The sequence below is a fragment of the Mytilus edulis genome, chromosome 10 (assembly GCF_963676685.1).
Source record: "Mytilus edulis chromosome 10, xbMytEdul2.2, whole genome shotgun sequence".
NCBI lineage: Eukaryota > Metazoa > Mollusca > Bivalvia > Mytilida > Mytilidae > Mytilus > Mytilus edulis.
This window is the reverse complement of record NC_092353.1, coordinates 78,720,224-78,734,350: the sequence shown is the minus strand read 5'-3', so window position 1 is coordinate 78,734,350 and position 14,127 is coordinate 78,720,224. Positions and strand designations below refer to the sequence as shown.

Here is a 14,127-nt window from a genome sequence, read left to right as displayed (position 1 = left end):
TTACGAAGGACGCCTCCAGGTGCGGGAATTTTTCGCTACATTGAAGACCTGTTGGTGACCTTCTGCTGTTTTTTTTTTCTATGGTCGGGTTGTTGTCTCTTTGGCACATTCCCCATTTCCATTCTCAATTTTATTGAATGGAAATTTATCATTGGGTACAAATTAAGCTAAATACATTTAACTTCTATCATCGAGGTTCTTAATCTCAACCTATCATTTTTTGGGGGAAATGCCTGTACCAGGTCAGGAATATGGCAGTTGTTTTCATGAACTTCACTTCTTTATAAATTTGCCTTGGAAATTGGTATTTTTTATCAGCTGGTAGAAACAAACAACTGTCTTTTTCATGAAAAAATATTCTTTGTTTATAATATATTTGGTTTTCTAAAATTCATTAACAATTGTATGCAAATCATAAGTAAGCGTGATAAATTGATAAACATTGAAATTAAATGCGTCAAATTATAACATTGAAGTAAATAGTTTAATGAAGACATAAATATATATATATATTTGCAATTCAAATCAACAATAAATTAAAAAAAAATCCATGTTACAGCCATGCATGCATGATAAGGTTTCTAGGGGAATTAATCAAATTTTCCGTCTAATATTCATAAAAACAATTTACCAGGACAGGGAGCGTAATATTATGACAATGGAGCAAAAAATTGTTAATCTTAATCTTTAACATGTTTAAGGATGTACTTGGGTGAGGTTTTGCAATTCGTGTCAAATGTTCGACTCCTTGATGTTTTTCCATACAATACAAGGTATAATATTTTGCCCCATACATGCCATAACACCCATTTATTTTTTCATATCAGACTTAATAGCTCATAAAAGTCATTTACCAAAATTTTAGAAGATTCTTGATTTTCTTTCTTTTGTTTTGAGACCAAAATAATATTAATGCAATATAAGGTAAAAGTCTGAGTCAGCCTTTTCCCGTCATATTTTAAATCCCAAATATCTGGGAATGGAGGTCCATGACCTATCAATATTTTTAGCTTATTATTATCCTTAACGGATGCTCTACCAGCTTATACATGTTATAGTATCAATTCTATATTCTTGATTTATTAATTTTCACCTTACCTCACCTACGTACATCCATGAGGTGTTTTTTGAAAGATCAATCAAGTACAAAACATGTATACATGTAATTAAAATGACTATTAGATCTCCCAATCAAACATCTTTTAAAGCTTAGTTCAGAAACAACTTTGGGCAAGAGTTTCCTTGCCTAGTGGTGGGATTGGCAATTGTCAAATTGTACTGATAGAAAATAAACAAAATTAGAATTTTCATGATTGTAGGGTTATTTGATCATAACAATTATCTTCACAAAAAGTAAATCATAAATTTGTAGAGGAACTTTGTTGTAGTTTCAAAATGGATTCCACAGCTTGATTTATTGAGGTATCGTAAATAATAGTATTTTCCCCTTCAACTAAACTGCCTGTTTCACCATCTTCAATAACTCTATAGACCAAATTATTATCCTCTGAGTAAATAATATGAGAGCCTTCTTCTATGTTGTATGGAATTTCTACATATTTGACCTCTACAGCACTATCTTCAGTCTGTGAATTCCCATCTTCTCCTACTGAAATATCCATCTGATTAAGTAATTTTTGTTCATTTACTACAGAAACACTAAAGTCTGTTGATAAATTTTCATCCTCGTTTTTGACATCATTTTCAGACAAACATCTTTCTCGCTTCATCGGTACTTTAACAATATCAGGATCATCCATGTTCATTGCTGCTATTGAATTATAACCTTTAGCTGAACAATTTTCAAGATGTTTTGTGGAGGCAAGATGACGCCTAATTTTATATGGCGAGCTTGCCTTGAATGAGCAGATTAAGCACATGTAATTCTTCTGTCTGCCAAAATGTGACTTCTTATGTTCATTCAGCTGTGAAATTGTTGGAAATCTGTTATTGCAAAGGTCACAAACATGTATTTTATTATCAATGTGAGAACTTTCATGTCGTAAGAATTCCTGATGACTAGATGAAATACGATCGCAAAAATTGCATGGATACATTTTTAATCCTGCCAGCTCAGCAATTTCTCTGTGTTCTTTCAAAAAATGATACTTTTTGCCGCCTATACATTTGAACTTCCTGTTACAGTGATCACACTTATACTGTACTCTTTCATGGTACCGAAGTCGATGCATTCGTAATCCTTGCGCCATCTTAAATGACATTCCGCAAACTTCACAAACAAAGTCTTTATTGTCTTGATGCAGTCTCATGTGATTACGTAGAGCAGATTTTAATCGAAATCTTTTCTGACAAACTTTACATGAATGTTTTCTTTCTTGGGTATGAACTGATCTATGCTGTAAAGCTGACGCAAGTGAAGAGAACACTTTCCCACAAACTTCACAAATTCCTGGTGTTTTCTTCTGCTTCTTAATTTCTTTAGTCTTTTCACTGTCTAGATCTTGTTTCCCTTTTTTGAGTGCAGATCCTGCAATTTTATGTGTTTCTAGCATATGTCTTTTGACATATTTAAGCATACGAAACTTTTTACCACATTTCTGACAGGGATACTTTGGTTCACTGTGTATTGGTAAATGATTTTGAAGTCTGTTTTTAGTTTTGAATTGCAACTTACAAACGCTACATGTTAATTCACTGACATCTGTTTCGAAATGATCACGGATGTGTGATTTCATGGTTTCAACAGTCTCTCTTTTATTTTTACATATTGGGCATTTAAATTTCCCTTTTTTAGCAGGTCCAGTGTACCTCTCAAGAACAGCTAATTCATGATCGTAAAGCTCATGACGAACTCTTTCCATTGAAGAAAAGAATATTTCATTGCATTCTCTACATTTGAATTTTTCACTTTGAACTTCAGCCTTTGAACAAATGACTTTAAAGTCTTTGTCAAAGTTATGTTCTCGTACCAAGTGATTATGCAAAGCAAACTTTTTCTTGAAAGTTTGCTGACAAACTTCACACTGAAAATCTTCATTACTATGTTTTCGAAACATATGGCGTTGCAAATTCCACTTCTTCATAAATGTTTCTTGACAAATCTCACAGGTTAGTGGGGAAGATGATATAATGTTCCCTTCAGCCTGCTCATTTTCATCAGCAAATATTTTATCACTGTTCAATTTCAAAGACGATTTATCACCAGATAAATCTGAAGTTTCTGCATCCCCACCAACAGCAAAGTTTTCATCCAATGAATCTTCAGTCTTTGATACGGATACGCTTTCCACTTGACCCGACATAATCTGACTTCCATTATCATTGACCTTCATTACAGTAACATCATCAGATAAATTATTAACTGCTAAATTTCTGTGTATGCTAGTATCTGCTTGGGCTGGTAGCCCATTTTCACATTCTTCATTTTTATCAGCTGAAAATTTTGAACAGCAGCTTTCAATCATATGACGACGGACATATTTCTTCATCCGAAACTTCTTTCCACAGTTCGGACAGGGAAATTTTGCCTCTCCATGCGTTAACATATGATCTCGCAACCTAAATTTATTAATAAATTGTAATTTACAAACACTACAATTGAGGTCTGTTACATCTGCAGTAGCGTGCTCAATGATATGTGTACGCATAGATTCTTCAAACTTCATACATCGTCTACATAAAGGACATTTAAATGGTTTAGCACAGTGATCTTTCATTTTCAACATTACAATAAAGTTATGATCATTTACTTCATGTCGAACCCTCTCCAATGAAGATGACATTTCCTCATCACACTTTCGGCATTTAAATATTCCCTTGGTTTCTTTCATTTTGTCTTCGCAGTCGATGGCAACCCCATAAGCCCAATGTAAAAGTTTTTCATCAGAATCATTTGATTTCAATTTCTCGTGTTCATTGTCTCTATGGTTTTCATCTTGTCCATTGTCCTCCACTGGAATTTCCGGTATTTTATTTTTATCATTAGCCTCTTTTTCACAGGTTTCTACTTTGATCTCTTTTTCATTGTCAGTGACCTTATAACCCTGTACTTTGCCGAAACCTTTGATCTCCTGGTCAATGTCATCATCTTTGTTTATCATCTCGACATCTTGTATAATTTCATTACCTGAAGTGTCTTGAGTATTATAAGTTTTCTTGGTGTACTGTGCACTGTAAGTGTTCTCGATATTCTGTGTATATCCATTATCTGTAGTGTCCTGAGTATTATTACTTTTCTCTGTGTTCTGTTCACTGTTAAGGATCTTGACATCCTGTTTATTTTTACTATCTGCAAGGTCCTCCTTATTTTTATTTTTATTGCTTTCCTGACTGGTGTTCTTATCCTTGATCTCAACTTTCATTTCTTTCATGATTAAAATAGAAGTTTTGTTTGGATTTATTTTTTCCTTTGTTGCTTCTGATTTATTTACATTTTTAAGAACTGAACTTGTCCTGGAAACTGAACTCTGTATTTGATCAGCTGATTCATTAAACCTAGATTTTGTAATGGCGACATTTGTAGTTTTCTCGTTCCCCGTTGTCACTGATATTTCATTTCCCAGCAACCATTTTGGTGTTCTTATTTTCCTTCCACTTCTTGACATTGCATTATCTGTTTGAATGGTTGTAAGTCTCGTCATGTCTGAAAAGTAAAAAAGTAAAAAAAAAAAAAACATGAATTAAAACATTTGACAATACTTGTTCAACCTTCTTGCATACTGTGAATATTGACCATAACTGACCGATAAAGTCAAGTATAGTGTGTATAGTATAGCATTGTAGAAAAGGACTATATTTCAAGCTTTTGTATATGTTCCTGTTATTCAATAGATCAACCAAGGTAAAATAGAGGTAAAATAATTCAAAAAACATTATATTTCAGGTTTCTGCTGGCAGTCCCTATTTTTTTGCATTTTGCTAAAAAAAAACAAAAATTTTGGTGATTAAAATTCATCATTGTCGAAAGATATACAATTAGATTTCATCCATCTTGTTTTCTTTTTTCATGTTTCTTGGACTTTATCTGATCAGACAATATTCGGAATTCACCTTAAAATTGCTACTTAAACAGTCTGCACGGTTAGCCACTAGTCCGATGCCCCAGACTAGTAAAATTTCATTAGGACTAGTAAGTTTTTTGCAAAACTTTTGTTTGGCCAAATAAGAAAAATGTCAGAATATTGGTCTTCAGACTAGTAGTTGAAAAAGTTTTTGGTGCAGACTGCTTAAACAGAAAATCAATCATTGGCTGAGTGCAACAATAAACTAATTTATATAGGTGTGTTTATTGTATTATTTTATGAAACGAAATGTGGATAAATGGTGTCACATGTCGCTCAAAGGATTTATTTCCAATTTTTCAACGCAAGTCTCCTAGTTCTCTTTTTAACAATGGTCCGAAAAAGAAAACCAGTTTCATGTTGAACTTGTTTTACATTTATCATTTCAGTTATTTATAACTTGCTATTAAAATGCAAAATTTTGTTTATGTGTTGCATATTTGTTTTTCGTTAATTTTTTTACATAAATAAGGCCGTTAGTTTTCTCGTTTGAATTGTTTTACATTGTCTTATCGGGGCCTATTATAGCTGACTATGCGGTATGGGCTTTGCTCATTGTTGAAGGCCTGACGGTGACCTATAGTTATTAATGTCTGTGTCATTTTGTGGATAGTTGTCTCATTGGCAATCGTACCACATCTTCTTTTTTATTTGTTCATTGTACCTATCACATGTATCATGATACCTTTTTTTGGAGACATAGATTTCAGGTCTTTTTCTGCCACTTTTTGCTTTTTGTCAGTTATGAGTGGTGATCCCTCTTGCTTTCTCTTTCTGTCTCTTACTGTTTTCTTTTGGTCCTCATCATTGCTCTCATCTTTCAACGATTTATTCTCTATTTTCAGTTTCTTTGTCTTATAGTGGTCTGAAATATATAATGCATAATTGTAAATTATTAAATCCTCAGAAAACTGTAAGGACTTTTCAATATAAAATAACTGCTAGTAGTTTAAACAGCAAATTTTGAATCTGGTTTTTAAATTATAGTCAGATATATAAAAAAAAAAGTTTTTACTTGTTTAAAATATTTATAATAGTCATCAAGTTGGTAGGGGTATTGTGCAGGATTTTTTACCATATTACATACATTGATTACTGTACTTGTTGTGTATTTAATTTCACGAATTTTGCAGTTGGTTTATAATCGCGGAAATAAATACATGCGAATCTAAATCCTTATTTTTAACTGAAAACTTACTCATGTTACTGTTCATCTATAGAGATATAAGAAGATGTGATATGAGTGTTAATGAATGTTAACTTGACCTTTAATACATCAATGACATGTTAATGTTAATAACCCTGTTAATCCGATAAATAAACAAACTAGATTGATATCAACAGGTGACAAGTAGAAACAAATTAAGGATCAAAGAACAATATTAAATGACATGAGATCAATTTGAACCATACAACTTTTCTATTGTTGCTAATGATTGATTGACAAACAAAACTGTTATTATAATTAGAACGTATGACAGACAAACTAATGAATTAAAATTGAAATCAGTTCACTTACATGTATATACTGGAACTCTTTTTACAAACATTTTACCTGACGGCTATACTTTTACTTTAGTACAGTATACCAGACGGCAATTTACGCTTTTACTTTTAATACAGTATACCCAACCGCAATTTACTCTTTTACTTTTTAAAATACAGTTCATATTTACACATGAGGCAATAATTATAACAATTAAACATTTTTTTAAATTTTATCTTTGGAAAAAAATCGCAAAAATAAATACTTCCGAACTTGTTTGAAATACACAATTCCCGAAAAATAAGTACCCGCGAAAAAAAGTACAAGTACAGTAATTATTGATAGGTCATGTTGGTCATTGTTTCATAAAAAGGCTATATGGCTTCTATCCAACACACATGTATTGTCTTTATAGGCAAAGAATGAGGTTTGTGTAGACATATAACTGGTTAAAACCCAATGTATCTTGTGTCTGTATCTAGTCATGGTCATCAGGATCACAATTTCTACTATGCTGTTCATGGTAGATTATATGGACCATAATTTGGTATTGGGACCGTTTCCGATAACGATAGAAAAGTAATAAAATATTGTATTTTGGTGAGAGAAGTTGTTACTCCACCATCAAATGCCATTATTTCTATTGAAACATAGGTGCTTTCTACTCTCAAATAGAGAGAATTTGAAATAAACAAATGTTTCAGATTATCTGGCCGCTTTTCTATGTCGTTTCTTAGCGTTATTTTCGCTTCCGAAGTGCGTAACGCTGGCCAATTTAAAGATAATCGTTGCCTGCAAAATCGTAACTTTTGCTTTCAAATAATAAAGAACATTGACCAATAAGAATAGTCAGAAGAAATTGCAGAGAACTTTAAGTATTTCTGTGGCAGGTGTAAGAACACTAGCGTTACTTTGGTTTCCGATTTCGTAACGCAAATTTTAGATGGTGTAATCTGCTTTGTTGTAATAGAATTATTTATAACAATATGCAAATATAAACTCTCGCGAGATGTTCAAACAATTAAATCAGAGATTATTAACATTCTAGTTTTGTTCTTCGTCATGATTAAGTTAGAAAATGACGTTATCGTTATTCGTTACATTTCACATGAAACAAAAGTCCTGTTATTTCCTCTTTTTTTATTAAAATTGTTTTTGTCGTTAAGTTCTAATCATTTCCGGTCATACATGAAACATGTGATCACGCATTTACGGCCAAATGTATGAAATACTAGGTCTAAACATTGTTTTTGTTTCCAACGGGATGTTAGCAAGCATATTCTGTAGACTTGTTTCATGTTGTTTAAAAAGGGAAAATACAATTTTCAAAGAGATCGCGCCAAGGGTCTATTATTTTTCCTATGTGCATAATGTTACATACAATCTTGAGTGAAAATAAATGCCCAATGACTTGATAAAATCGATTTCAGATTTGACGGATGTTACACCACACTTGGTTTCCGGATAACGATGTAAATGGTCCTAGGAAAATTCAATCGACATTACATCTCTTATCATTGTGCCGATGCTCGTTGAATTAATTTTGCTTCAGCAGTAAGTAGTACTGGATGTTTTAGGTGAATAAAGATAATTTAATAAAAAATACATGTTAATATACAGTTACACTTGGAATGTACAAAGTTGGTATCTTTGTCACAATTTATAATTATTTTTTTTTTATCATGTTCTGCAAACACTTTTCAGAAATGCAATAAACTTGTCAAATTAGAAGTAAACTTTTACCATGCATGACTTGAAAGGAGGTACTTTATTGATTTTAGCCCACTAAAGTAGGTTAAAATGTGGAAACCATGTAGATGGTGTACAGGTCACAAATATCACATGGTGCCTATTTTAAAGATTTTAATTCCAAGTTAAAAGTTTTTTTCTTTACTGGATTTAAAGAATTTTACATTGCCAATGATTTGGAATAAATTGTATATAAGGCCAAAAAAAAATATATGTCTGTTTCCTGTTTCCCGACCGACCCTGACTCAAACCCCCCGACCCTAGATCTTTTTATTCAAATCCGGAAAAAAATCGTTTCCGGTCCGAAAAAATTCATTTCCGGTCCGATCCAGATCCGTATTTTACTATGCCCAAACAATCAAAATGGCTGCTCCCAGCACAAACGTGCTACAATTAAGGTTTAAAAAATGTCAGCACTGGGAGGATTATTCAATTAAAGCTTCTTTAAAGGGATTAAATCATTTTGGGGTACAGGACCCTAACCAAACCTGACATGTAACCGACTGCAAATCTGACAGGGAGTGCAAAAATAATTAAAAAAAAAAAAAAAAAAAAAAAAAAAAATCCCGACCTACCGACCCTGATTTATTTGCCTTGGAAGCAGGAAACAGACATATATTTTTTTTTGGCCTAACTGGAATTTCAAAACCAAATATAAATACATTTTTTTGGCTAAAACATCAAGGATCATCAAGATACAACGATTATGGTATCCTGTATCAATAAAGAAAATACGGAAATTTCTGAATAAATTGTACTAATGGTTTTCAAAACAAGCACATATTTAGGAGTTTTATAATACTGTTACATTTAAGATGGATTTTAAGAAACAGTATACTGTTCAGATTATTTTAAGCAGATTTTGTAATAAAATAAAACTTAAAAAATGCTTTCGGTTTCTTATGGTTTCCTGTCGCGTTTAAAAAAAACTTTAATTTAACATTGAGAATAGATTTTAAATATTAACATGAAGCAAGTAACACCAGTAATGGTGTTCATTTATGTCTTTTGAAATATATTGTGCAAAATAAAGAAAATAAAGATTGGTTTCCTGTTTGGTTTCCTGTCACGTAAACGGTGAATCAAAATGTATTAATTTTTTCTCGAAAAACTCAATTGTTCCATTAATACTATTCTAACACCAACACAACCCACAGAATAAAAGTTAAAGTTTTAGAACTTATAAAAAAGGATACGAAAAGAAACCAAAGGCTGAATACCAAATTATGGTCCATGTATGTGTTTTGTGCACAAACCTAGTCAAGGCCATCGATCAGGATCATAATTTTCAGTGTGATTATATATGTGTTTTGTGCCCATACCTAGTCAAGGCCATCGATCAGGATCATAATTTCCAGTGTGATTATATATGTGCTTTGTGCCCATACCTAGTCAAGGCCATCGATCAGGATCATAATTTCCAGTGTGATTATATATGTGTTTTGTGCCCATACCTAGTCAAGGCCATCGATCAGGATCATAATTTCCAGGGTGATTATATATGTGTTTTGTGCCCATACCTAGTCAAGGCCATCGATCAGGATCATAATTTCCAGTGTGATTATATATGTGTTTTGTGCCCATACCTAGTCAAGGCCATCGATCAGGATCATAATTTCCAGTGTGATTATATATGTGTTTTGTGCCCATACCTAGTCAAGGCCATCGATCAGGATCATAATTTCCAGTGTGATTATATATGGGTTTTTCATGAGGATTCATGTGTTGGTGGAGGTTGGTCTTGTTGTAATTATAATTTTAGTCTGTTTTTGTTACATGTAAACATGTTAAAAGATGACATAAGACTATTAAGTATTCTGCAAACAGGACTTTAACAAGCAACTAATACAAAAAAGACCATGGTAAGGCTTGACCAAAAGAAGCTTCATACCAAATGACATAAAGCTCTGATTTGTAGTTCCTAAGAAAATGGTGACAAATATTTTTTACGTACATGTATATACATGTACTAAGTCAGAAAACAAGGTAAACATGGTAAATATGAATTTGTTGTGGGATAAAGTGAAAGGCATCTCATAGTAAAGAATGCTCACATTAAACGTATTTCAGAAAGCTCCAAATTATCTTGATTTAGTGATTACAGTACCTGAGAAATTTGTGACAAAAATTACATTGGACTGACGGAGAGACACTAGTATAAACCTGTCTTTTGAGCATGTGTGTAACAAATCATTCATGCTTAAAGCTGACACAGCAAAATTTATGACTCAAAAGAAAATTGATTCCTATATACCAACCCCAACCCCCCACTTCAAACCTTAAGTAAGTTTTCTCTGGAATAATTTTCACCTGACAGAAACTTCTGTAGTTCATCTAGAATATCTAACCCTGCATACTCCACACTCTGCTGTAGAAAGCTGTTCCCAAGTTGTGAAGCAAAAGAAGTCATTGTCATGGAACCAGTATCCAGTGTGACTGCTAATAGCATTTTATTTGTTGTTAACCTTGACTGCAAAAAACAACAACAGATGTTTTACAATTTGACATATGTTTGTGGAGAAACCATAATTTAATACAAAATTAATTTGTAAATGCAAGACAATGTTTATTTCTTTAATGCATTGTGTATATATCTATTGTTAGTCATGTTGTTTGAAACATAATACATGTACATGTACATGTTGATGATATATGGTACTTGTATATTTTGTTTACTTTCAAGTTATTTTAAATTTGTCCCAAACTATGTATATTCAATTAAGGATATCGAGGCTCAAGGGTATAAAAATTAAACATTTATTTTTTATTACAAATTTTATTTTTTTTACTTTTAGTAGTTGTTACTTTATCATATGGTACAAAAATTATTTTAGAGAATCAATTTCGTGTTGGTTGGCCCCAGATGACTCTTAAAATGTAGATATCACTGAAAATGCTCCAAATTATCTCCCTTTGGTGCAGAAATGCCATTTTTTGGCATTAAAATTGAAGTATCTTTTTTAACTCGTCAATGACCTATATTTTTTTATCATAATTTTCAGTGAGCTGTTCTTAAACTAAACTTTTGTCAAATTTGAGTGATTTCTGAAATAAAATTCTTTTTTTATTTCAATATCACCTCTATTTCTCCTATTAGTTCAACAGAAATACAGTATCTTTACAAAAATGTATGCTTCTTTCAAAGGCAGATTGTGAGCGTAAATGAATGGTGACCCCATTTTTTTATTTTATTTTTCTATTAAGGATTAGATATAGTTCATTTATCATGTTTATACAAAAATAAAGCGAAATCCTATATTAATTAAAAAATTTGAATTAGACCGGCGAGCCACCTTAAGCATTGATTAAACTTTTAATATTTAATTTGTCCTAAATGGTATAGATTCTATATTCAAATCATAAATAGTTACATATTCAAGAAACTGGTCTTTATCAAATTCTTCTAATGTATCTGTTTCCATGGCTGCAGTTATTGTTGTTGATTCTTCATTTATCTGAAATTTAAAAATAAATAAAATGTACAAGAATTCATAGAGGTTAATAAACGTCACAAGGCTTATTTTTATAGTTTGTTCCTACTGTCATGACTGCAGTCTTCACGATGAACTGTTAAATCTACAGGCTTGGAGCCCAATTTTTAATTTTTTTTAGTTAGGTTCTGCTGGCCTGCAGATACAATGTATGATTTTTACAGGCCCAAGAGCAATTTTTTAAGCCTGGGCAGCCACTCAGCGTGAAGACTGTGACTGTATTACAAACATTGGGTAGGCAGTAGATCAACAGTGTCAGTAAATTGTTGTATTTTTTCTGAATGATGGAATATATATTGTTTAAAAACTTTATGAACTTCGGGAGAAGTAAAATACATTTTTTTTTATCAATACATGTATAAATATTCATTGTCAGGTTTGTGTGTCATTAATTCTATGAATAATTATTTACTTATATTTTGTTTTAATGAATACAGTACATGTACATGTATATAAGTGTGTGGTTTCAGTAATTAATCCCTAAAGATTATCACTCTTTAGATTTAAAAAAAAAAATCTATATCTTGACTGTTGAGTTGTCAATGTATATGTGTGTTCCACCTACATATAACAGAAGTTCCACTGGAAACTTTGTTATACATTTGTAAACAATGTCATAATATATGTTCCTGTTGGAACAAATATTCCATACCATTTATTCCATTAGGAACATTTAGTGTAATGTTTATTCGAATGGAAATAATATTCCAGAATATTGTTTCCATTTGGAACTTATATTATGAAGGAACGTTTATTCCGTGACATAGATCTCCTTCATTAAACATGCATGATCCTCAAATTTATTCATTTGTATAGGGAATCGGTCAGTCAGAATTTTAAATTTTATGTTACAGGTAATATTACCATAGCATAATATTCACTTCTTTTGACACATGTATGTTAAAAATAAACCTCTGCCAGCAGCATCAAATCTGAATATGTATGAAAGTGTTCCAGGAGAGACTATGGATTATGACATCTCAAGGCCCTTCCTGTCGATGTAAGGTATCAAAGAAAAATATATAATAGACGTCAAGATGTCATAATTATTTGGACTTGGGGAGGAGGGGGGATAGGACCTTTATTGGGACTTCGGGATCAGATGTTTTTAAGCTTGGGATTTCAGGATTGACACTATCTGGAAATAATTTGTTATAGCTAAAGGAGTAAGTTCGGTAAGTGCCATATTTGGCCCCAATTATAAAGTTCATAGTTACAAGACAATAAATCCTTTAAGTTGCCTTAAAGACATGTGACAAAGTTAAACAGAACTGTTTTTGTTAAAGTTTAATTCTAACATGTTGATTTTTACATCCCAAAAAAGGTCAAGATAAGAGATTTTTGTGAAATTTTACAAAATCACCTGGATTTCAACCAAATAAAGGACCAGGAAACATAGAGCGCAGGCGTCGACAAGTTTAATATTCAAATAAGACATGTGAAATGTCTTCACAAACATTATTTTAAAAGATCTTTGTTGTCGACGTATGCGCTATATGTTTCTTGTCCAATAATCTATGGAAATATACCCCTTTTCATTGATTTTTTCGTGAAAAATCAATGAGTACAACTTGTGACGTCATAATGAAACGCAGAAACGTGAAATTTTCAATAAAATGGCTTATATCCTATCTAGTCAATGTATTAGCTATAATTTATCGTGATATTGGTAAATAAATCCGAATTTGAAACTTACGCGAAAAAAGGGGGCCATTTTATGACCTTATCGAACATACTCCTTTGATCAGATCGTATTGTATACATGTACATAATCTGGGAGTTACAACTATTTAAAGATTTTGAGTTCAAAGCTCTCACTTTTTTGTATTTCTATAGCTAAGATTTACGGATTTACCCAGGAAATCATCTATGAACCTCATAGGCTCTGAACCGTAGGTACATATTAGGCACAAAATGTGCACCTTGTTTTGTAACCCCCATTGCCATAATGGTTATATTGATTACATTGGTTACACTCATACAATCTCTGATAAATCATCATATTCCTAATCTACCTCTATTCAACAACAATCGAGAAACCTATGATTATTTATATCCACATCATTTCCAATATGGCGGACTTCTACGAACAAACAAGCGTGCCCAGTGTTGTGTATTTTCGGCCCGAAGACACCTCGCCCTATAAATAAATTTCAACAAAAAATGTCAACAATAGAATATGTATTTCTGGTGTGTTATTATCCTGAATGATTTTATATAATGAGTTAGACTTATAGCAACTACCACTTGGTTTTTGGAGGGGGCGGGGCTAGGGTGAAATATTTTGTCCTGACGTTTTATTTTCATTCACTGAAACAATAAATGTTTTCTTAAAAGAATAAATAATCATTGCTTGTTTTGTCCTTGATATAAATGTGGA

At 32.1% G+C, this 14,127-nt stretch overlaps 1 protein-coding gene across 3 annotated transcripts; it reads right to left on the bottom strand.

Annotated features, from left to right (window-relative positions):
- Window positions 1-470: 470 nt before the first annotated feature.
- Window positions 471-13,849, bottom strand: LOC139491980 (zinc finger protein 160-like). Of its 3 annotated transcripts, none has more exons than XM_071279976.1 (5): window positions 13,763-13,849; window positions 11,628-11,711; window positions 10,567-10,726; window positions 5,707-5,886; window positions 471-4,603 (listed from the first exon to the last, which is right to left on the bottom strand). In XM_071279976.1, the coding sequence occupies exons 2-5, from the start codon at window positions 11,676-11,678 to the stop codon at window positions 1,359-1,361; spliced, it is 3,636 nt and encodes a 1,211-aa protein (XP_071136077.1). In that variant the 5' UTR covers window positions 11,679-11,711; window positions 13,763-13,849; the 3' UTR covers window positions 471-1,358. The 3 variants fall into 3 exon arrangements, with proteins under 3 accessions (XP_071136077.1, XP_071136075.1, XP_071136076.1); XM_071279974.1 differs by having other exon boundaries at window positions 13,713-13,826; XM_071279975.1 differs by lacking the exon at window positions 13,763-13,849 and adding an exon at window positions 13,603-13,702.
- Window positions 13,850-14,127: the final 278 nt, after the last annotated feature.